Source organism: Canis lupus, chromosome 38 (assembly GCF_048164855.1).
Source record: "Canis lupus baileyi chromosome 38, mCanLup2.hap1, whole genome shotgun sequence".
Classification (NCBI taxonomy): domain Eukaryota; kingdom Metazoa; phylum Chordata; class Mammalia; order Carnivora; family Canidae; genus Canis; species Canis lupus.
This window is the reverse complement of record NC_132875.1, coordinates 10987840-11010711: the sequence shown is the minus strand read 5'-3', so window position 1 is coordinate 11010711 and position 22872 is coordinate 10987840. Positions and strand designations below refer to the sequence as shown.

Sequence of the window (22872 nt, the reverse complement as noted above, 5' to 3'; positions counted from 1 at the left end):
AAATATATGAATGTGGCTTGAGCCTCCCTATGAAGAGAAGTTCGTGATTGGATCATAGTATAGGATATTATATCTTAAACTTGTATAGGCATTCATAAGAACCTAGGAGTGGCTCTCATAAGAACTCAGGTCTTAGGAACCTCAATAGCTGTTTCTACATCTTTTTGAAAAATAAAAGGTGTTAATTTTCTGATAGTTGTTGTAGGGGAGACACAACTTTCCCTCTACCTTCTTAGGGTCTTCAGCTGGGCCTAAGAAGTAAATTGACATAAGACAGATTAACAATTAATTAACAGATTAATTACAGATTAATAAATGTAAGTTATTATGTGACACAGGAGCCCCATAAAGCAGTGAACACCCACTAAGTGGCAAGTCTTAAGTGTGTATACATTAGCTTGAACAATGAGAAACGACTATAGAAAAATAAAATGTGTGAGGAGTCCAAAGGAAGATAAAAGCTATTTAACAAGGTCTTTTTGTACAAAATTCTCTTAGTCTCGACTCCTCATCTCTGATGATAAGAATGTTTCTTTCCTCCTGGTATAGGAAAGTCAGCTGTCATATGGGTGTGTTATTGCCTGATTTTAGGGGAAAAAAAGGGGGGAGTTCAGATCACTTTTCTTGTACTTATTCTTTTTAAGTGCCTTTAGCTCAAAATAATCCTTTGCCAAAGTAGCATTATTTGAGATGGCATGTTCTGTCTCCTTCTGTTATTCAGATCAGGTGAAATGAGAGATGTCGGATACAGATTTAGTCACAAAGCAGAACAAGGGACCCCATTTCTTGAGCTTTGCCATTTGCTGGCACTTAGTGAAAAACTTTTAGTAACAATGAATATTATGTATCTGCCTTCATTCCCTCAAATTTGCAACCTAGGTTAGATGGAAAGCTTGGTAAGTAGATTAGTCATTTTTAAACCTTTTAAATATTGTTTCTAATGAAGTATCAATATCATTGTATAGTCAGTTACCGTTGGAAAAATGTTAAGGGAAAGGTTAAGAAACTAGATCTTAATAGTTTTTAAACAGGGCATTTTAAAAATGTATGTAGAGATGAGATCCTATTATATATATATCACGAAAGAATAGTGATAGAGAAATTTAACACATCTCAAAACTTTTTTGACTTTTGGGATTTTCACACACTTTAGACCTTTATAATTTGCATATTTTCTGAACTGTTATTGTATTATGATAAATAGGGATTATCATATATTTTCAGATAATGTTTTCTTAACAATTCAACTTTTATTTGTAACTCTTCCATTTATTTTAATTACTAGCACAGTGTGTAACATTTATTAATCAGCAGAGCCTTTTTAAGTTAAAATACTAAATTAGCTAACCCCATTAACACAGAATACTCCAAACAAGCAGTAATAGGAGAGGTAGTTACTGTGCAAATCGTATTAAACATGCGGGTGCTCTAGGGCACAGTTAAGCATGATTACCCTCTTTTGATCCAGTATTCCTCTGCCTCTCCCAGCTAATTTCCAGTGGAAATTTACAAAGTGCTGCCTTCATTTTTCCAGCTTAATTTTTCTAATGAAGTTCTGGTACTTTATAACACTGGAGATATAGATAATAAGCCTGTTTATAATTAAGAAGTTCTAGAATTTGTCTACAAAAGAGTCCTTTATTACTTTGGCTGTGCAGTGAGGACTGTGCTCTTGTTTTGCTCACTGTTTCCCTGAAAAAAATATATATATATTTTTAAATAAATGACCACAGAATACTAGATTCTGTTTCTACAGACATCTAAGGCTGAAGAAGTTTAAGATTTATAACATCAACATAATGGTGATAATTTGGAATACTTTTGGTGATATCCTGAGAATACTACATACACTTTTGGTGTATGTAATTGAACAAGTCACAGAAAGACACTTGCAATCTTTTTAGTTAGATATTATCATATTCTATACACTCTTCCTACTACAATGCCTTAACATATGCTAGGTAAAAGTTTGCCAATTGACTTTAGGTCAATTTATGAAGTATATGGAATTTATTTTTTGAAAGAAGTATACTCATTTTGTGCTATACTCAACATTCTTATATTGGTATATATGGTATTAGTTTATACATCCCAGATTTTCCTGTTTCAATTTAGAGTTTAAAAGTGTGTTGAGGTCAGAAGAAACTTGAAGCCTGAACAGAAGTTTGCCAGACAGAACAAGTAGAGTGGCCAGAGGAGGTTACCTGGATAAAGCCATCTCTTGTTAAAAAACGCATAACTTATGAGAGTTTCAGCTTACCTTCTGCGGTATCTGGTGAAGCTCAGCTCATGGCTTTGCTACCCAAGGAAATGTGGAAAGTATAGGGGGAGCGAGAGTGTAAAGGGCCATGTGAACCATGATAAGGTATTTGGACTTTGTCATATAAAAGGCAGTACAAAACAAGCACTGTGTTTTAATCACTGGAGTAAAGGAGTCAGATAGATTAAAAATATCACTCTACTTGCTCTGGCCATGGTTAAGATCTAGGACTCCGTGGTGATGAAGAATGTGTAGGGAACTATTACCATAATCCAAATCAGAGATAAAGAGGATTTGCAGTAGAACAAGTATGTTGGTAGTAGAGGGGAAGAAAAATGTTGATAGACAGCTTTGTAGGTAGAATCCTATAAACCCTAAAAAACCTAGTAAAAACTCAATTTAGGGAACAGTCTGATAGGGTGTGGATGGTGTGGACAAGAGCACAGATATATTTAAAATCACTGTCTTAGAGCTTTTCTTAGCTGCAAAGGACAAAGATCCTTTCAAGATAACTGAAAAAGTTAAGGATGTGTTTGAAAAGATATAGCAAGGAATCTTGCTATATCTAAAAGAAACTGACTAAAGACCTTGGAGGCTCCAGGGGCATGGTTTCTGTCTCTAGTAGCATGTCTACTTTTCTTTGCATTTCTGCCTTTTATCTTCTTTCTGCTGACTAGCTTTATCTGCTGGTAGTTTTTTTTTTTTTTTCTTTTCATAAATGTTCAGCTTGCACTTATTGTGACCATTCCAGGCCTGATTCCAGCTCTAGAACCCACAGCTAATTCTATTTTTCAATTAAAATTACTGAAAAGGAATCTGTTTTGTTCAATTTATATAGTCAGACTAGCCCACATAAGTTGTAGGATTAGAACACAGTAAATAATAAATATGTGTTAAAATAATGGATATGTTAAACTAGCATGTTAATAAAACATAAATAAAGCTAACTTAGAAACATAAAATATAACATATATAATATATAAATAAACCACAGTTGTGATCTAGGGGAGGATGTGTTACATTATATCAAATACAGTGTTTTAGGAATAGGGCCATGAACAAATAAATATTTCTTCAGATTGAGGAGTGCCAAGCAGGGAGTCCTTTAGTGCCTTGACCTGATGGCTTCTGGCAGAGTTGACTGGCTAGATGGTGATGACCTTACTTGATTAAGAAAAAAATACAGACATACCTCAGAAGTATTACAAGCAATAACGTAAATATTGCAATAATGTGCAAGTCAGATGAATTTTTGGTTACCCATTGCATACGAAAGTTATGTTGATACTGTAAGTAGTCTATTGCAACAGCAGTATGTCTAAAAATGTGCATACTTTAATTTAAAAATACTTTATTATTATATGTAAGTGATGAATCCCTAAATTCTACTCCTAAAGCCAATATTACACTATATTTTAACTAAGTAGGATTTAGAAAAAAAAATTGAGACAAACAAATAAAAACTCTAAGGGTTCTAAAAATATAAACAGATAAGGATATTTAATAAAGCATTCTTTTCTAACAAAAACTATAAAAAAATAAAAATACTTTATTAGTAAAAAATGCCAGCTATCATCTGAGTTTTCAGCAAGATGTAATCTTTTTTGCTGGCTACACAGGGTTTTGCCTCAGTGTTAGTGGCTGCTGACTCATCCAGGCAGGTACCGAAGGTTGGGGTGGCTCTGGCAGTTTCTTAAGATGAATGAAATTCGCCATATCAATTACCTCTGCCTTTTGGGAACGATTTCTCTGTAGCATATGATGCTGTTTGATAGAACTTTACCTGCAGTAGAACTTCTTGCAAGATTGAAGTTAATCCTCTCAAACTCTGCTACTGCTTTATCAACTAAGTTTCTAAATCCTTTGTTGTCATTTCAACAGTCTTCACAGCATCTTTACCAGGAGTAAAGTATCCCTGTATTATCAAGAAACCACTTTCTTTTGCTCATCTGTAGGAAGCAACTCCTCAAGTTTGATCACAAGATTGCACAGTTCAGTCACACCTTCAGATTCCACTTGTAATTCTAGCTTTCTTGCTATTTCTACTACATCGGTAGGTACTTTTGAAATCTCTGTTGAAATCTTGAGTCCCTCAAAGTCATCCATGAAGTTTGGAATCAGCTTCTTCCAAACTCCTATTAATGTTGATATTTTGACCTCTTCCCATGAATCATGAATGTTCTTAATGGCATCTAGAATGTGAATCCTTTCCAGAAGCTTTTCAGTTTATTTTGCCCACATCTGTTAGAGGACTCACTATCTATGGCAGCTATAGCCTTACAAAATATATTTCTTAAATAATAACACTTAAAAGTCAAAATTACTCATTGATCCATGGGCTGCAGAATGGATGTTGTGTTAGCAGGCATGAAAACAACATTAGTCTTGTACATCTCCATTAGAACTCTTGGGTGACCAGGTATATTGTCAGGGAGTGGTCATTTTTTGAAAGGAATCTTTTTTTCTGAACAGTAGGTCATAACGTTGGCCTTAATGTTGTGAACAGATGTGCTGTTCAGGTTTTGTTCTTTCATTTACAGAATATAGACAGAGTAGATTTAGCATAATTCTTAAGGGCCCTGGGATTTTTGGAATGGTAAATGAGCACGGTTTCAATTTAAAGTCACCAGTTGCATCAGCCCTGAACAAAAAAAGTAAGCCTGTCCTTTGAAGCTTTGAAGCCAGGCATCAATTTCTCTCTACTGTAAGTCTTAAATGGCATCTTCTTTCATTAGAAGGCTATTTCATTTACATTTAAAACCTGTTTTTTAGGGATCCCTGGGTGGCGCAGCGGTTTGGCGCCTGCCTTTGGCCCAGGGCGCGATCCTGGAGACCCGGGATCGAATCCCACGTCGGGCTCCCGGTGCATGGAGCCTGCTTCTCCCTCTGCCTATGTCTCTGCCTCTCTCTCTCTCTCTGTATGACTATCATAAATTAAAAAAAAAAAAAATTAAAAAAAAAAAAAACCTGTTTTTTAGTGTAGCCATCTTCATTAATTATCATATCTAGATCTTTTGGATAACTTGCTGTAGCTTCCATGTTAGCACTTGCTTCTTCATCTTATACCTTTATATTGTGGAAATGGCTTCTTTCCATAACCTGACTAACCAGCCTCTGTTAGATTGTTAGATTCAGACTCTTTTTCTGCAGCTTCCTCACCTCACTTTGCCTTCACAGAATTAAATAGAGTTAGGACCTTGCTCTGGATCAGGCTTTGGGTTGAGGGAGTGCAGTGGCTGGTTTGATATTCTATCCAGACCATCCAAATTTTCTTCCTATCAGCAATAAGACTGTTTCATTTCTTTATCATTTGTGTGTTCACTGGAGTAGCACTTTTAATTTCCTTCAAGGACTTTTCCTTTGCCTTCAGAACTTAACTGTCTGTTTGGAGCAAGAGGCCTAGCTTTTGACACACCTTTTTTCTTTTTTCTTTTTTTTTTCTTTTTTTTGACACACCTTCCTCATTAAGCATTATCATTTCTAGCTTGTGATTTAAAGTAAGAGACGTGTAACTCTCTTTCACTTGAATACTTAGATGCCATTGTAGGGTCATTAATTGGTCTAATTGCAATAATTTTGTGTCTTAGGGAAGGGGAGGCCTGAGGAGAGGGAGAGAGGAAGGAACACCAGCTTGGCAGAGCAGTCATAATGCATGGAACATTTATTGAGTTTCCTGTCTTATATGGGCATAGTTCATGGTGCCCCAAAGCAATTACAATAGTTATATCAAAGACCACTGATCACAGATCACTGTAACAAATATAATAATGAAAAACTTTGCAGTATTATGATAATTAAGTGTTACAGAGATATAAAATGAGCAAATGCTGTTAGAAAAATGGCGCTTGTTAGACTTGCTCAAAACAAGGTTGCCACAAACCTTTAATTTGTAAAAAGCACAATATCTGAAAAGATCAATAAAGCAAAGCTTAATAAAATGAAGGATGTCTGTATAAGATGAATTACAGGTTTGATAGGATGGAGGTTTTGGATATAGGTTTAATTTGGGGGCAGCTCTGTTTCAGATGCCTATTGTGCACCTAGATAGATATTTCTAGTAAGCATTTGAAAATATGGTCTTGAGTTAAAGAAAAATGTTGTATATAGCCATAAGATTTAGAAATCATCACTCTAAAGGAAATAGTTAAAAGTTGAAAGTTTCTTCCAAGTCAAGAAATTGAGAAAGCAAGGAAGAGAACCAGGAGACACTGTGCAGATGTAAAGAAAAGAGAATTCACTGCAAGGACTGGATAAAGAGCATGATGCAGCAGTCAAGTAAAGTAAGAACTAAATGTATTGGATTTGGCCATTGGGAAGTCATTCATTGATACCTTTGCTCTCTTCTAACATCAGCCTGTTCTTATTTCTCCCATATTCTTCAGGATATTAAACTTGTCAAATTCTTTGCCAAACTTCAGGCGTATGTCTAAAATTTTACTCTTACTCATGGTGATATATGCCTATATGTATATACATCTCTTTCTATATTTATATATGTGTGTATATATGCATATAGTGTACACGTTAAAATATCCAGATATTTAAATTTAGATAATATTTACTAAATCTCTACTGTAAGTAGAGAAATTTTAATATGAAATTAAAATTTTAAAATTAATTTTGAAATTTGAAAATAGACATTTAAAGTATTAAAATGATGCCAATATCATATATGTGTCCCTGCCATATATATGTGTCACTACTTTTCTAGAATTTTATTTTAATATTCCACTTTAGAATTATGCTGAAAATTAGCATCAAATTAAGACACTATATATTGTAGAATCTGTATTCTTTTGCTTTTAAATACATTTTGGAACATCTTTGGTATAGTCACAATTTCTTAAGGATAACTGATAGTGATTTGTATTTCATCCATAAGTCTGCTCAGTAACTTGAGATACAATATATTTTGTTTAGAGACCTTGCATTGAAAGTGCTAGATTCGGGAATCCTTTGGTGGCTTGGTGGTTTAGTGCCTGCCTTTGGCCCAAGGTGTGATCCTGGAGTCCTGGGATCAAGTTCCACATCAGGCTCCCTGCATGGAGCCTGCTTCTCCCTCTGCCTATGTCTCTGCCTGTCTCTCTCTTCTGTGTCATTCATGAATAAATAAATAAATAAATAAAATCTTAAAAAAAAAAAAGAAAATGCTAGATGCTCACATGTAGATTTTAAATCAGAGGTTGCAAAAGAGTAGCTTCTGAGTTGCATACAGTCTCCAAGTGATTATATTTGGATCCTACAATTTTGTAAAAATTAAATTAGTTGAAAAGTAATATAAAAATGGTAATTAAATCTTTTGAAAATCCATATTTTCCAGCTTATATTCAAAACCAGATGATATAGAAAACAGTGGGTCCACACTCTGAGATGGTAGTAATTAAAGTTTACATTCTTAGTTCTTACATCTGACTCATTAGTGTTACCTGTGTGGCCCTTCTAGTTATAAATACTGGAGACCCTTGTTCTAGAATGGTAAGCTCCTCAAGAACAGAGCCCATGACTTATGCAGTACACTGGGCACAATGCTCGACAAATGGTAGGTGTTAATTTTTTTTTAACATATCTAGATTGAGCTTGAGCTAAGACTCATTTGTTTTGTCCTAATCTATCTGATCACCAAAATTATTCTCAATGAAAGAAAAATCAAGCAAAAGAAAATGAGTTCAATTATGATTTCTCTTTGATATTTATTAATATTACCTTATTAATCCCAGGAATAGGTGAGCCTACACTTCTCTCTTTCTTTCTTTTTTTCTTTTTTAAGATTTTATTTATTTATTCATGAGAGACACACAGAGAGGGGAGACATACCCAGAGGGAGAAACAAGCTTCCCACAGGAAACCTGATGTGGGACTTGATCCCAGGATCCCAGGATCACGACCTGAGCCAAAGGCAGATGCTCAGCCACTGAGCCACCCAGATGCCCCCCTTTGTCTGACTTTCAAAAGCATTTCCCAAACTGTGTCTTTTAAAACACTGTTCTGGGGATCCCTGGGTGGTGCAGCGGTTTGGCGCCTGCCTTTGGCCCAGGGCGCGATCCTGGAGCCCCGGGATCGAATCCCACGTCGGGCTCCCGGTGCATGGAGCCTGCTTCTCCCTCTGCCTGTGTCTCTGCCTCTCTCTCTCTCTGTGTGTGACTATCATAAATAAATAAAGAAAAAAAATATTAAAACACTGTTCTGGAAAATGTTAATGAGTTTTTTGTCAAATAAATTTGGGAAAAGTTATATTTAAAACAGTTAAACTGGTTTTTGTGTATGTGTGTGTGGCATTTACAGGCCTTCTCAGTCTTAAATATACTTTTATTTAGTGCGAACTTCAAAGAAGGAATGTATGATATACAGTGTTTTGCAAACTTATTCTCTAATTCATTCAACAAATATTATTGCATGCCTAATATGTGCCAGGCACTATATTAGGCACTGGAGACAGAGCAATAAACAAGATAGACAGAGATCTCCCAGCTTTGTAGATCTAATAATGTAGTTGGTCGTGAAATTTCCTCATCCATAGACCATAATTTGGAATATGCTACTCTGGATTATTACTCAGCAAAGAATATTTGATTTTCCTTAATGATTTTTTTAAGTTTCAGCTTATTTTTTTCCTAGACCTTCTTAACAATAATTTGTACAACTGTTTTCCACAGCCTTATTTTCCTTCTTAATTATATGTTCTTTTTTAATTAAGTTTTTCATTTTAATTCCAGTATAGTTAACATGCATAATTATATGTTCTTTATATCAATTATACAAGTCCTTAAAATATCTTGAGTTCATCCTTTTTAGCTATTTTGGCATCTTTGTTAGTTTAAAGCATCTGATATAAATGGCCCAAAAGAAGAGCCTGTGTGAATGTTACTTAGCTAGAACATTTAAATTTAGTATCTTTTAGCAGAGATACTAAATTTTTTCAAGGTTTTCACAATTAACTAGAGAAAAGTTAAGTCTACAAAACATATGTCAGAAAGTTGTTGCATGGCTGTAATGAAATTACTGAGTCAGCATGCCTTGACGATGATGATGATGGTGATGATGATGATGATAATAATAATAATAATAATAATAATAATAATAATAAATCCAGGAATTCTATTTTTCTTAACCTAAGAAAAATGTAAGTATACAGGCAAAATATGTCTTCCCATTTAAATTTAGAAGCTCGCAATATAAGCTTACTGTCTAGTTGAACAGATAGTCTTGCCATTTGCGTTCCTTAAATATTTCATTTCTGTCTCCACCCTGGGGGAGAGACCTGTGCTATTGTTATTACTGCTTAAATAGTTTAGGAGTTTTAAATTTCTGCTACGAATTCCAGTCTAAGTATAAAATACTTTGTGTGTTAAACACTTAGAGCTTTGGTTACATTAAAATCTCAACGAAAGCTGTCTTCATAAATGAAGTCCATCTAATTCCTATCCCAGTCTGTTGCTCATTTCATTAACATCTTTTCAGCCAAAATTCTAGTAGACTAAAACATCCTAATAGTCCTAAAACAAACATAGTCTATGTTTTAAGGTCTTTCTATTGATATTAATAAGTTACACATTAGGTTTATCTGGAAACTTGTATTTTCCATACCAACAGTGAAAATACTTTATTTCTCATTTTGAACATAGTAAAAAAGAGACATACTTGCTAAAGTTATTCTAAAATTTAGATTATTCTGTGTTTAAAGGAAAAATATTCAGCTTTTTATGGCCTTTTTATGAATCAGACCTTAGTCAATTAACCTGATTAGTGTTTTAGTAGAACTAAAATTATTCAATATTGAGACATAATCGACAAATAGCACTGGGTAAGTTTAAAATGTACAGCATAATGATTTCACTTACAAATATTGCAAAATTATATGCATTCATTTGTTCATTATATTAATTCAATATTCATTATTAAGTATACACACTACAAATCTAAAACATATCTCAAAATATAATTGACAAAAATAATTTGCATATTTCCAATTACGTGGTTTTTCAAAGGCTTTATCTTTTTTTTTTAATTGCTCTGATTGGTTAAGGAGAACTGAGTCATCTGATAGTGAGACCAGAAATGAACTGGTTATAACTCAGCCCTCAAAACATTAAATTTACTGTTTTCTATGTTATAATAATGATTATAATATTAAAGTCTAACAGAATCATTTTCAAGCAGGTGTACTTTTAAGATAACATGAAAATTTTTTTTTGATTGGTTTATTAGATTAAATCAATTTGCTTGATTCATGTTTAATCTTTCAATTCTTTCATCATCTCTTTCCAAACTTTTACACTGAGGTGTCTTTGCTTGTCAAATTAAGTTTTGTAGACTAGAGACAATTCCCTCTGGAATTAAAGGAAATGTCTTCCCTTAATTAGCCCATAGTGGATTTTTTTTCTCTCCTATTTTACTTCCTTTGCCAGCAACTAAATAATTTAATATTTTGAACATTACAAAGCTCCATATCCTTGCTCCTTTTTGGGGGAAGTATCTTAGATACAAGACTTTTAAGCAAAGATCCTGGGATGAATTCTATCTAGCACTCACTCTTGTGTCCCCATCACGGAGTGTCTGTCTTTCCAGTGTTGTTAATGATTGGGAGGGGCTGCTCATAAACTAAGATCTGTGTAATGCGGCTTATGGTCTTTTGAGCATATTCTGTACTTCTGCTACAAAAAACAAACCCACACAAAACAAACAAATAAACAAAAAACTTTATAGCAACCATTATTGCTATAAGAAAAAAATAATTGCCATGATTCCCACTCTGAGTTGTATATAAGATAAAACTGATTATTGATTTTCTGAGAGATTCTTTTTTAAAAAGATTTTATTTATTTATTCATGAGAGACAGAGAGCAAGAGACAGGCAGAGACATAGGCAGAGGGAGAAGCAGGCTCCATGCAGGGAGCCCGATGTGGGACCCGATCCCAGGACCTCAGGATCACACCCTGAGCCACAGGCAGACGCTCAACCGCTGAGCCACCCAGGCATCCCTCTGAAAATTCTTTGGTCATTTGTATTCTCTCAGTAGTGCCTGGTCAAGAAACAGTATTATCTTAGAGACACTCTTAATAAAGTTAGAGGTAAACTACTGCTTGCACATATGAAGTTCAGTTTCTCAAATATTAAGACAGTAAAACTCATAATACCTTATTTTTTATGCCGTTGTCTCATTACTTTACATTTTCTCATCTATAAAGTATAGGAGGTTTTAAAAATTTTTGAAGACTAAATTATAACCAATCAGACGATGGGAAAGTCTTTTTGTTTCCTTTTCCTACATAAAAGAAGTGGATGTATTGATAGTCACTTATTATATAAGAGTCCTGTGTTAGTTTTATAATTCATAAGAAAAAATTTTTTTAGTAAAAGGTAGAAATGTCAGACATGTCTTGGTAGCAAAGGATCACAAGGCATCCAATTTAGCAACATAGTTTAGAGAGAGCTATGCAGTAATCGGCCACCTTTCCTTGATCCCCAGCATTTATTAGCATTTGTAATGACATAGTCAGGTCTGCCTCTCAGGGAGAGGATCAGCTTAGAGCCCAAATGATGAGTCTACTTTTGGTGGTAGTATTTGTGAGGAAAGGATGAAGTAACTGGGACAGTATTTCCTACAGATGTGAAGTATGATAAAACTGTTGAAGCTTAGCCTGTTCCAATAGGAGCCAAAATGCACCCTGTGAAAAGCATTCTTTCCATTTTCCAACCAAATTACCTCACACTTATAAGACACCCCCCCCCCAATGTGTGTTCCAGGTTCTTACTTCTGAGTATCTACTCATACGAGCCCCTGACTTGCATGCTCTTCTTCATTTCCATGTATGTCCAATGACATCTGACCCATTTTTGTTAAAGCTCAGGTTAGATATTGTCTTGCTCTGGTTTACTATTTCTCTTGCCTCTGGCCTAAGCAAAAAACTTATTTGCATTCTTTTGCGTAGCCCCCTGGAAAATTTATTATGGTCTAGAACCAAATTCCTAACTTGGAATAGTGTTCTTTTATCCTGAATAAAGCGTCCTTTTATCCAGCCTTGGGGTTAATGCATATATTTTACTAGGAGCTGTTTAACAGAGAGAGGGCTGATCTAGGGCATGTTTGGTGTTTGAGACCTGTAGGCATGTATCTTGGTATCTATAAATGTTATCACTGTGTCCATTTTAGATGATATACCTAGCTAGAATCCATTGTAACTTGCATAACTACCCTCCTGAGCAGTCAAAATTTATGTAAATGTAAATATAAAGACAAATGTTTTATAATGTATAAAGATCTATAATATGTAACTATACATATTCTCCTTATTTACCGCAGATTCATCTGCACCATAGGACTCTACACGATCTACTTTGTTTCCTTTATAAAGAACCCAATTTCTAGCTGTGTTGAAACCCTACCAGTTCCTTCAGCATTCTTTTTTTTATGCTCTAACTCACCTCTATATCTTTGTATATATTATTTCTTTTGTCTAAAGTAGGCTTTACCAGCTCTTACCTTGACTACTTGTTTTTCAGCTCTACCTACACAGTCTGAAAAGATAACTTTTCTATGTCCCATCTCCCAGCTCCTTGCCAATAACTCCCTAAAATATATGCATATTAAGAACACATACATGTATCTAAACATGAACCTTCCTCTGTGTCTTAGTAGCCTCTTGTGCAAACATCTATCACAAAATTTAACCCTTTGTACTGTGTTGTCTCATCCCCCCCCCCCGCACTAGAAGGTGAATTCTCTGTAGGTATAATTAATAATAATTAGGATAATTCCTAATTAGGATAATTCCATCATCCTATCTCAGTATTTTTTAAAAGGCTCAGTATAGAAAGGCATTTCATTATTTTTTTAATGAATGAATATTATTAAGACAGTACAGAAATCACTGTGGACTGGAGTGGGATAATGAGGCTGTCTAGGAAAACTGGGTTTTTACCTGGATTTTGAAAGATGAGTCATGTATGGATCAGCATATCAGTAAGAAAGGAGTACAAACAAAGGCAGAGGAATGATGGAAAGATGGAGAGAAAGAAAGACAGGACTATAGCATCAGTAGAATGGCAGATAGGGGGTGCTTGCAGAGTGAACAGATCACGTACATTCTAAGAAGCCTGACAGCTGGGCTTGGATCAGTAGGCAAGAGGATAATTTGTAGATTTCAATTAATTGGTAGTGAAATAAATGGGTTGGAGGAAAACCTAAAATAGTGGCAATAGTTGGACTATAAGAAAAGGGGAAATTGGGGCACCTGGGTAGCTCAGTCAGGTAAGCGTTTGCTTTCAGCTCAGGTCAGGATCCCAGGGTCCTAAAACCAAGTACTGCATTGGGCTCCTTGCTCAGCAGGGAGTCTGTTTCTCCCACTGCCCTTCTCCTCTGCTCGTACTCTCTCTCTCTCAAATAAATAAATAAATAAATAAATAAATAAATAAATAAATAAATAAAATCTTTAAAAAGAGGGAGGGATATAAAGGAGTTATAAGAGAAAAAAGTATAATTCATTAGTCCTTTTATTTGGAAAATAAAATTAAGTATATTAATACTCAAAGTAGAAAGACTGTATTTGCAGTGGACCCATTTTCCCTGAAGCTAATTGAATTTAATTTTTCTTTCTGAGACCTCTAGCAGTTCTTCCCTAACTGCCCACACATTCAGGTAATGATGTGATCACTATATCTCTACATTATATTTTAGAATTTCTTTCAGATCTGAATCTTTGATGAGATCATAAAATAATAGGCTAACCCATATCTTCATTAATGTGGCATCAGGCTAATTGAAAATAAATCACTACAAGTATGAGGTAAATCTGAATATGTATTTAAAACTGGTAAAAGAAACCATTTTAGAAAGTAGTTGGTATTTATCTAAAAGTTTGATTACAAACTAAATTGATTTTTTAGGGTGTTCATCTATTTATATTTTTATAGAGCATACCCTGTTTGAGAATTAAGTAATTTCTTCCTAACTTGAAATTAGTATTTGAAAATTAGTTATAAGACATCTAATTATTTTAAATATATATTCCTATATATGTACATATGTGCATATACTTAAGAATACACATACATGTTACTTCAGTGAAAGATTATGGCTGAATGAAAGTAAAATTAACTCATGGACAGGAAAATACTTAGTCTTTCAGCCTTGTCTTCTCAGCCATCCATTCCCTTGAGAAAGCAAATTTTGTTCAGACACAAAAGAAAAATGTACTATTAAAATGCAATTCAGAAGTGATAAAAACTGTAAGTGTAGCAGCCGGCTCACAGTACCCTCTTTGTATACTCAGGGACATTGGGGCCACATTAATTTTTGTGTGTGTGATGTCCATCCCATGTGCAAATTAGCACTGGAAGGGCCATAATCTGTCTTATATGAGAGCTCTTTTCCCAAGAGCATGTATAATAATACATGCTTGTGTAATTTTGTGTAATTCAAAGCTCTCTGTACTGTTTATTTGATTTTATATTTTAAATAGTATTAGAGAATGTTTTCTTAGGAAAAATATTAAGGGATTTATTAATAAACATTGAAAGGAAAAAACATGAAAAGGAATCATGAAGTATAAAATTAAAATAATGCTACTTTCCTTTATTATTTTTTAAACAAATTTATGAGTATAATGGAAAAGAATCAAATTTTCAGCTGAAGTGAGATATAAAAAAAAACCTTCCTTGTCTTAATTAGGTGAGATAATATCTGAGAAAATACTGACATATGCTTATAGATCAATATATCTTTTGAACCTCAACTTTGTTTTTTCAGAGCCTGAATTTCAGAATATTATTCTCAGCAGAATATTTCATTTCACTACATATTATATATATTTTTTTTTTCATTTCCCAGATCTTTTTCACTAGTTTCTTTTATTTAAAATGCATCTAGCTCCAACATCATTGGTGCCATAGCCTCTTTGATTATATTAATTAAGATTTTTTGATATTTACTCCTATTTCCTTCATTAAATCTCTTTCCTCCAGATTATCTTCTATTTTGGGATATGTGTCTTTCTCTCATGTTGGTACTTTTCCCAACTGATAATCCATTTTTAGATTTATATTAAAGGAGAACTCTAGAAATCAGACTGGAATGTATTTGTATGCGAGAGTGGCTTTGTGACTGATCAACTTTTAATTAAGAATTCTTCAAATGTTGATATTCAAAGTTGTTTTCTGGGCATTCCTAGTATCTTTTGAGAAGATTCATTCATCTGAACTAAGTATTTAAGCTCACATAGATAAGAGCAAAAGAAAAGTTCAGTGAATAAACATTGATTTAAAAATCCATATATCTCAGGACACCTGTGTGGCTCAGTGGTTAAGCACCTGCCTTGGGCCTAGGCGTGATCCTTGAGTCCCAGGATCAAGTCCCACATCGGCTTCTTGCATGGGCCTTGCTTCTCCCTCTGCCTATGTCTCTGTCTCTCCCTCTCTGTGTGTCTCATGAATGAATGAATGAATGAATGAATAAATAAATAAATAAACTTTATTCACACAAAAATTGTATTACAATCTTAGATGTTCCATGGGTTTCAAAATTTTGATCCTTTATGTTGATCAGGATAACACATTAAAATAATAATGCTGATGCAAATGATAATGATGAACATGACAACAAGCTACTTTTACATTTACTTCTACTTTTAGCTCCCCCATTATTTATTGGACACTTGCTCTTTTAGCCTCCATGTTAAGCTTTACATATACTAAATTATCCATTCCTTACAACCATCCCATATGGAAGTAAAATCTCATAGAGGTCAAGTAACTTCCGTGAGGGAACAGTGGTAGCAAGAGCAAAGCTAAGATGAGAATATTGGTCTGGTTAGCTCAAAAGCCCCGTTATTTATAACCCCTACCAAAAATGCCTTCACTATTTGGATTAGTTAAAGAATGAAACTGAACCACTATCTTAACACATACACAAAAATTAACTCAAAATGGATTAAAGACTTGAAACCATAAAGCTCTTAGAAGAAAATCATAGGCAGTAAGCTCCTTGTCATTAACTTAGTGATTATTTTTTTTGGATTTGACACCAGAAGCAAAAGCAAGAAAAGCAAAAATAAACAAGTGGGACCACATCAAAATGAAAAGCTGCACAGCAAGAGGAACCATCAACAAAATGAAAAATCAACCTACTGAATGGGAGACAATATTTGCAAATCATATATTTGATAAGGGGTTAATATTTAAAGTATGTAAAGCACTCATACAATTCAATAACAAAAAAAAGTTTAATTTTAAAATGAACAGAGGAATTAAATAGACATTAAAAAAAAAGACATACAGATGGCCAACAGGTATATGAATAGATGTTTCAACATCACTAATCATCAGGGAAATGCAAATTAAAACCACAATGAGGCATCACCTTACACCTGTCAGAATAGCTGGTATCAGAAAGAAATAACAAGTGTTGGCAAGGATATGGACAAAAGGAGACCCTTGTGCACTGTTGGTGGGAATGTAGATTGGTGCAGCCACTGTGGAAAACATTATGGAGGTTCCTCAAAAAATTAAAACTAGAACTACCATATGATTCAGCAGTTCCTCTTATATATATTTATTTGAAGAAACAAAAACACTAACTTAGAAAAATATATGCACCCCCGTGTTCATTGCAACATTATTTACAACAGCCAAGATATGGAAGCAAACTGCATGTCCATCAGTAGATGAATAGATAAAGGAAATGTGTTATATACAGTGGAATATAATTCAGCCATAAACAAAAATGAGATCTTGTCATTTGCAACAGCATGGATTGACCTTGGAGGTATTATGCTAAATGAAATAAAGTCAGACAAAGACAAATACCATAAGATCTGACTTATATGTGGAATCTTTAAAACAAAATGTTGGTAAATACAGAGAACAGATTGGTGGTTGCCAGAGATGTGGAGTAGTGGGTGGGTGAAATGGGTGAAGGGAGTCAAAAGGTACAAAATTCCAGTTATAAAATAAGTGAGTTATGTGGACTAATATGGAGACTATAATTTATAATACTGTATTGCATATTTCAAAGTTGCTAAGAGAATAAATCTTAAAAACTCCTCATCACAAGAAAACAAGGTAGCTATGTATGGGATGGATGTGAAATAGACTTGCAATGATCATTTCATAATATATACAAATACTAAATTATGTTGTACACCTGAAACTAGCATAACTAATATAATCTTGTATGTCCATAATACCTTAATAAAAAAAAGAAAAAAATATTTGAAGAAAGCCCATTTCAATGAAAATTTCCTACACGGGCCTCCTTTTCATTTTTGGGTACCATTTTAAAATTAAGAACATTTTTATTTACACAAATTTTGCATTATTTTGCTTCATTAATTAATGAATTTATTCTTTAAAATTTTCCATATTTCCAAAATATTTGAAACTTATAAATATTCTATGTAAAAGGTATCTCCATTTGCTGAATAAGAAATGAAGATTCATAAAAGTAACAGAGATAGTGTCAGGTTGAACTGGAATCCAGGTCTTGTGACTCCAAGCTATGTTTTATTTTTCACTATGCTTTACTATTTCTCTAAATTCTAATGTTTTTAATGAAATGTCTGCATAAATAAAATTAACATCACTTAAATGTTCCTTTAGGTTTTTGCCATTTTCGTCCCATCATAAAAATAAAAAGTACATCCCATTAATGCATTCATCAAGCAAGTATGGCCCCAACTCTTATGGAAGTCAACATTTTAGAGATGAAAATCCTAGGAAGTGGATCTGTGACAAGGTAAGATAATGCAACATTAAAAAGATGATGTTCCTTTTTAAAGGCTAAAAATATGCACGATTACAATAAATATGAATATTCTCATTACAGTTAATACCATCATGGTTATAAAATTATTTATAGCTATTTTATGTAAAGATGGCACTGCTGATCTGTGGCAGTAAGAGATTTATATTTTTGTTTTTTAGTGTTACATGTTTTTGTATGTAATGGCTCAGCTGCTCTATGTTCTGTGGCATGCATCATGGCTTTGCCAAAGCCAATCAGGATCAAAACTTGAATCTATGGTCACAGAATAGTCAGCCTTTCAGACATAGAAATCAGTGCTTGATTACTTTCTCTCAATCTGTGTGTATGTGGATGGATAGATAAGTAAATAAGTAGGTAGGTAGATAGGAATACATAGAGATATATGTGATATGTATATATTTGATATAGAAAAGAAAAAACAAATATTTATTAACTGATTCTAGAGTTGTATTTGTTAGTATTTAGATAAAATTTTCTGATTAGGGAAAACACCAAGATGTCTTACACAATAGGAGGTAAAAGGAAAGTTCTTACCATGTGTGTAGCCTATTATCTAACAGAAACTGTAACTTATTTATAAAAATAATTACATAGAGGGATGCCTGGGTGTCTCAGGGGTTGTGTCTGCTTTCGGCTCAGGTTGTGGTCCTGGGGTCCTGGGATCTACTGCCTCATCGGGCTCTGGGCATGGAAGCCTGCTTCTCCCTCTGCCTATGTCTCTCCCTCTCTCTTTCTCTCTGTGTCTCATGAATGAATAAATAAAATCCTAAAAAAAAAAAAAGAAAAAGAATTACATAGATAAAATGAAGTTGTAAGTGGCTTTCTAAAAGGTAATTAAAGCCACTGAGTTTCATAGAGTATATCAGACACATTGGTTCTATTAATAATCTGTCAGTGAGGATTTACTCATTTATACACAGCCTCCTTCCAGAAGAATTTAAGACACTTTACTAAAATCAAATACAATAAAGGTTATATTTTAGAAATAAAAATAGATGAAATGATCTTAGATGAGAACAGTGTCTATGCTCACAAAATAAAGGAAACCATTACTGCAGTGGGAAGGGACAGGAATTTCAGCTTGTGTATGGCAAAGATGAAGAGGAAACACAAGTTGCAGACATATCCTCATTACTCAAGAGGAAGACACATGTTAGACCCTTAAGAAAAAATGAGTTCTTTCTTTATTTTACCAAACTCTAAGATAAAGTCTTTTTTTTAGGACATTGTAAATATGGGATTACCAAGGATAAGTCACTGGGGAGTAACAAGGATACTTTAGAAAGTGCCTAATTTTCTTTTCCACCTGCAAGGTCCTCTTTCTTAAAAAACTATCTAAAATACTAAATAATAATTCCACATCATAAGGAATATGTGCAGTGAGTGTACTGATTGGCAAACCAAAATACTGGTGATGATGTTATTCTTGTCATTTGTTTTTACCTAATATGCAACAATTCAGAAGATAGGCTAAATACATTTTCCAACTATTTAATTTCATATTTTGAATGTGCATAACATGATCCACATCTCATTTGCTATTTGACATAAAAATTTTTTTGCCCTCTCACTATTTTATTTAATTCAAGGAAGTATTCATTTCTTTAAATATAAATGACTTACATGACATTAAGGACATTAAGCTACTTCAGAGTAAATAAGATCCTTGTGCAAATGTTTCTTTCCTAAAATAATACAGTACCTTCTGGTTTTATATGACATATTCACCTCATATACTGACATATTTTGGCATATACATCTATCTTAGAGAAGTAAGCAACTTCATGGAAATATAGAGACTTTGGGATACTCACTAAAGAGAAAAATTGTTTATTTCATTCTTTTGAGAAATCATCATGTGCCTCCACATACTTTTAGAAAGTATACATATTTAAAGTTAACCATAAATAGTTGTTCTTGTAGACCCTGAAAAATAAGAGAGAAGAGTATAGGGATTCTTTAAATCCTAATAAATCATTAATCCACTAAACCCTACATAAAAGCATGTAGAAAAATACTAAATGCAAATGGAAATTCCTTTTTCCCTGCTTCTCTCCATTCATTATTTCTTCATACTTTCTGATCTCTTCAAATAACCATATTAAGTCAACAAATCATCCTTCTGTGTGGCTAATGTAATCTGCACAATGTAGAGGTAGCCATTTTATTGTTTATATTTTAAATCTTACAACTATTAGACATAATTTATATTTTGATTTGATGTGAAGTGATTTGGGTGAGAATTGGGTTCAATAAATTGCTAAAAGCAGGCTTCTTTTTCTTTATATTTATAAGACTTAGTTTCTTGATTACAAGGTTGGAGGCCACAATTTATTCATTATTAGTTGAGTAAGAACAGTTTTAGGGAGGCTAGAGTTATTAAGGTCAAAATATTGAAGAAGGAAAGGCTGACCTGGTTTTATGCCTCCTCTGGGGCAAGATGGGCTGTTTACAAACATTTAAATATACATAACATTTACTGAAAGCAATAAATTGATTTCAGCCAAGAAATAGCTCAATTAAATATAGTTGGCTCCTGTTTTCCACCTTTCCCGTCATGTTTTAAGATTATCTACGTGGAGAATTTTCTTTTCTTCTGTCATCTATAAACACAGAGGTTATAATTTTCAGGTCATTTGTTATACAGTGTTAAAGGGTATCAGTTGAGAGAAAATCAAATGTTAGATAATCTTTCTCTAACCACATTCACATTAAATTAAATATCAAATATTATTTAATATTTTTGTTTTATTTTTAATGCTATTGATCCAAAGAACACTATACAAAGACATCAGAAAGTCAACAAAGGGAGAGCAAACAGTAATTTTTTCTTCATGCTATGAAAATTAATAATGAAAAACAACATATCATTTTTCTTAAAAGCATAGAAATCAGTAATAAAAAGTGTAATAAAACATATATAACTTACATTTCTTTTTTATGTAATTAGTGATGATAACTTAAGTTGAATATTTTTTTTAAAAACTTTATTTAAATTCAATTTAGGTAACATAATCTGTACTATTATTAGTTTCTGGTGTAGAATTTAGTGATTTATCAGTGCTCATTACATCAAGTGCCCTCCTTAATGCCCATCACCCAGTTACCCCGTGCCCCCACCCACCTCCTCTCCAGCAACCCTCAGTTTGTTTCCTAGAGTTAAGAGTCTCTTATGGTTTTCCTCCCTGTCCATTTTCATCTTATTTCTCCTTCCCTTCCTTACTCACATTTCTTTAATCTGTTTGTAAAATGCCCCAAGTTTTTAGATTCTGGGCCTGTGCCTTAACTGGTAAAACTTTATCAGTTCAGGTAGATAATGTGTATTTATAAATTCTTTATTGTGCTGATATCAATATTTAAAATAGAAGTGAATTTCAATAAGGAGTATACACCAGTCAGTCACTATTAATTTAATCTATTTGGGTAGATTTAAACAAGTTGGACAATACAAAAACTCAGTATACTAAAAACATTCTTTTGGTTGTCAAAACATTCACATATGTTCATATTTACTGAAGCAGAAATAATAGTCTAAGGCCTTTATCTGAATTGGAATGAGTTCTCATATGCATTTTAGATGACTGATTTTAATGGAACTATTTCATGTTTTCCCACGTTAGCAGAATTCAGGAAGAGACTTTTAAGATGGTTCATGTTGATAGAGCCTTTCTTCATATGTCTTATTGTAAGTGAATTACAACAGTAGGGCAGCCCTTTTTTGTTATTTTCACATGCATTTTAGTCCTAAACAGGATTTCATAAGCTACAAAGCATAAAAATATCTAGTACTCCAAAGAATTAATTTAGAGAACCTAAGCATATTGCACAGAACATAAAGTTGACCTTTACCGTCTACGGCTTTTGGAATGGAGTGGGATGTGGAACACATCATAGATTTAATGTGGCACATCGCTGTCTGCAGAAGCTTGGGTGGGACTGGGACTGCTTGCCCATGGCACCCGGTGATTGAATCTGCTGTCACCAGCATCCTGATAATAATGAACATTCAGCTTAACGACCGTGATTATGATTATCATAATTGATGTGCAAGTGCAGTGTGTGGGGATCATTACAGCTGAACTGTACAGCAGAGAAACATGCCTCAGTTATGGATAATTTTACTTTTATGCATTGATTGGGATAAAATATGCCTTTCTATTTAAACAGACCGGCTTCATATAATTTTAAGAATCTTTCTGTACATGTTGATTGATGATTATGCACTTGCTGAAAAACAGCCCCTTACAGTTGTTTGTTTTGTGTTGTTTCGTTTCATTAGTAAATGTAAACAATTAAATAATTAGGTGTAATTGAGGGAAAATATTTTGCTTATGAGGATGGCCTTCAATAATCAAGTATTCAGTTTAAGTGTTGGGGTTTTTTTTCTCTTTCTCTCTCACAATACACCGGGGACTGAAATTCTTCAATTTTTTTTTTTTCTATGATTACCCTTGTATCAATCTTCTTGAGGTCACTGGGCTTCAGGAAAAATAATAAGTTTAAATAATTTTTATTATAGATCTATAGATGCATTTGCATATGCATGTATTTATACTCTGTTATGCATTTTAGAAAAATGAAACCCAATATTATTGGAACCAAATATTATTTATCAAAGTAATAGTTACCCTATAGAATAATGTTAAGATATATATATTTACACGACCTCTGCTTTTTAACCACTACCTTCTTTCTTATAGATTTATTATATCATAATTTTCAGTTATACTTTTACAAAAGATTCTTGATTTGAATTAACTTGTGAATGAAAATAATATGCACAATGATATATCCAAGATTTTCAGTAGATTAGATCTGACCATATTAGTCTATGATTATTAACCTAAGGGCTTC

At 33.5% G+C, this 22872-nt stretch overlaps 1 protein-coding gene across 3 annotated transcripts in view; it reads left to right on the top strand.

The window, feature by feature from the left end:
* SPATA17 (spermatogenesis associated 17) overlaps positions 1–22872 on the top strand; it is a 205295-nt gene that overhangs the window by 108528 nt on the left and 73895 nt on the right. For all 3 annotated transcript variants that reach the window (XM_072814590.1, XM_072814589.1, XM_072814591.1), the window contains exon 9: positions 17853–17988. In XM_072814590.1, the coding sequence (XP_072670691.1) occupies positions 17853–17988 (136 nt within the window). The remainder of the gene's footprint in view (positions 1–17852; positions 17989–22872) is intronic.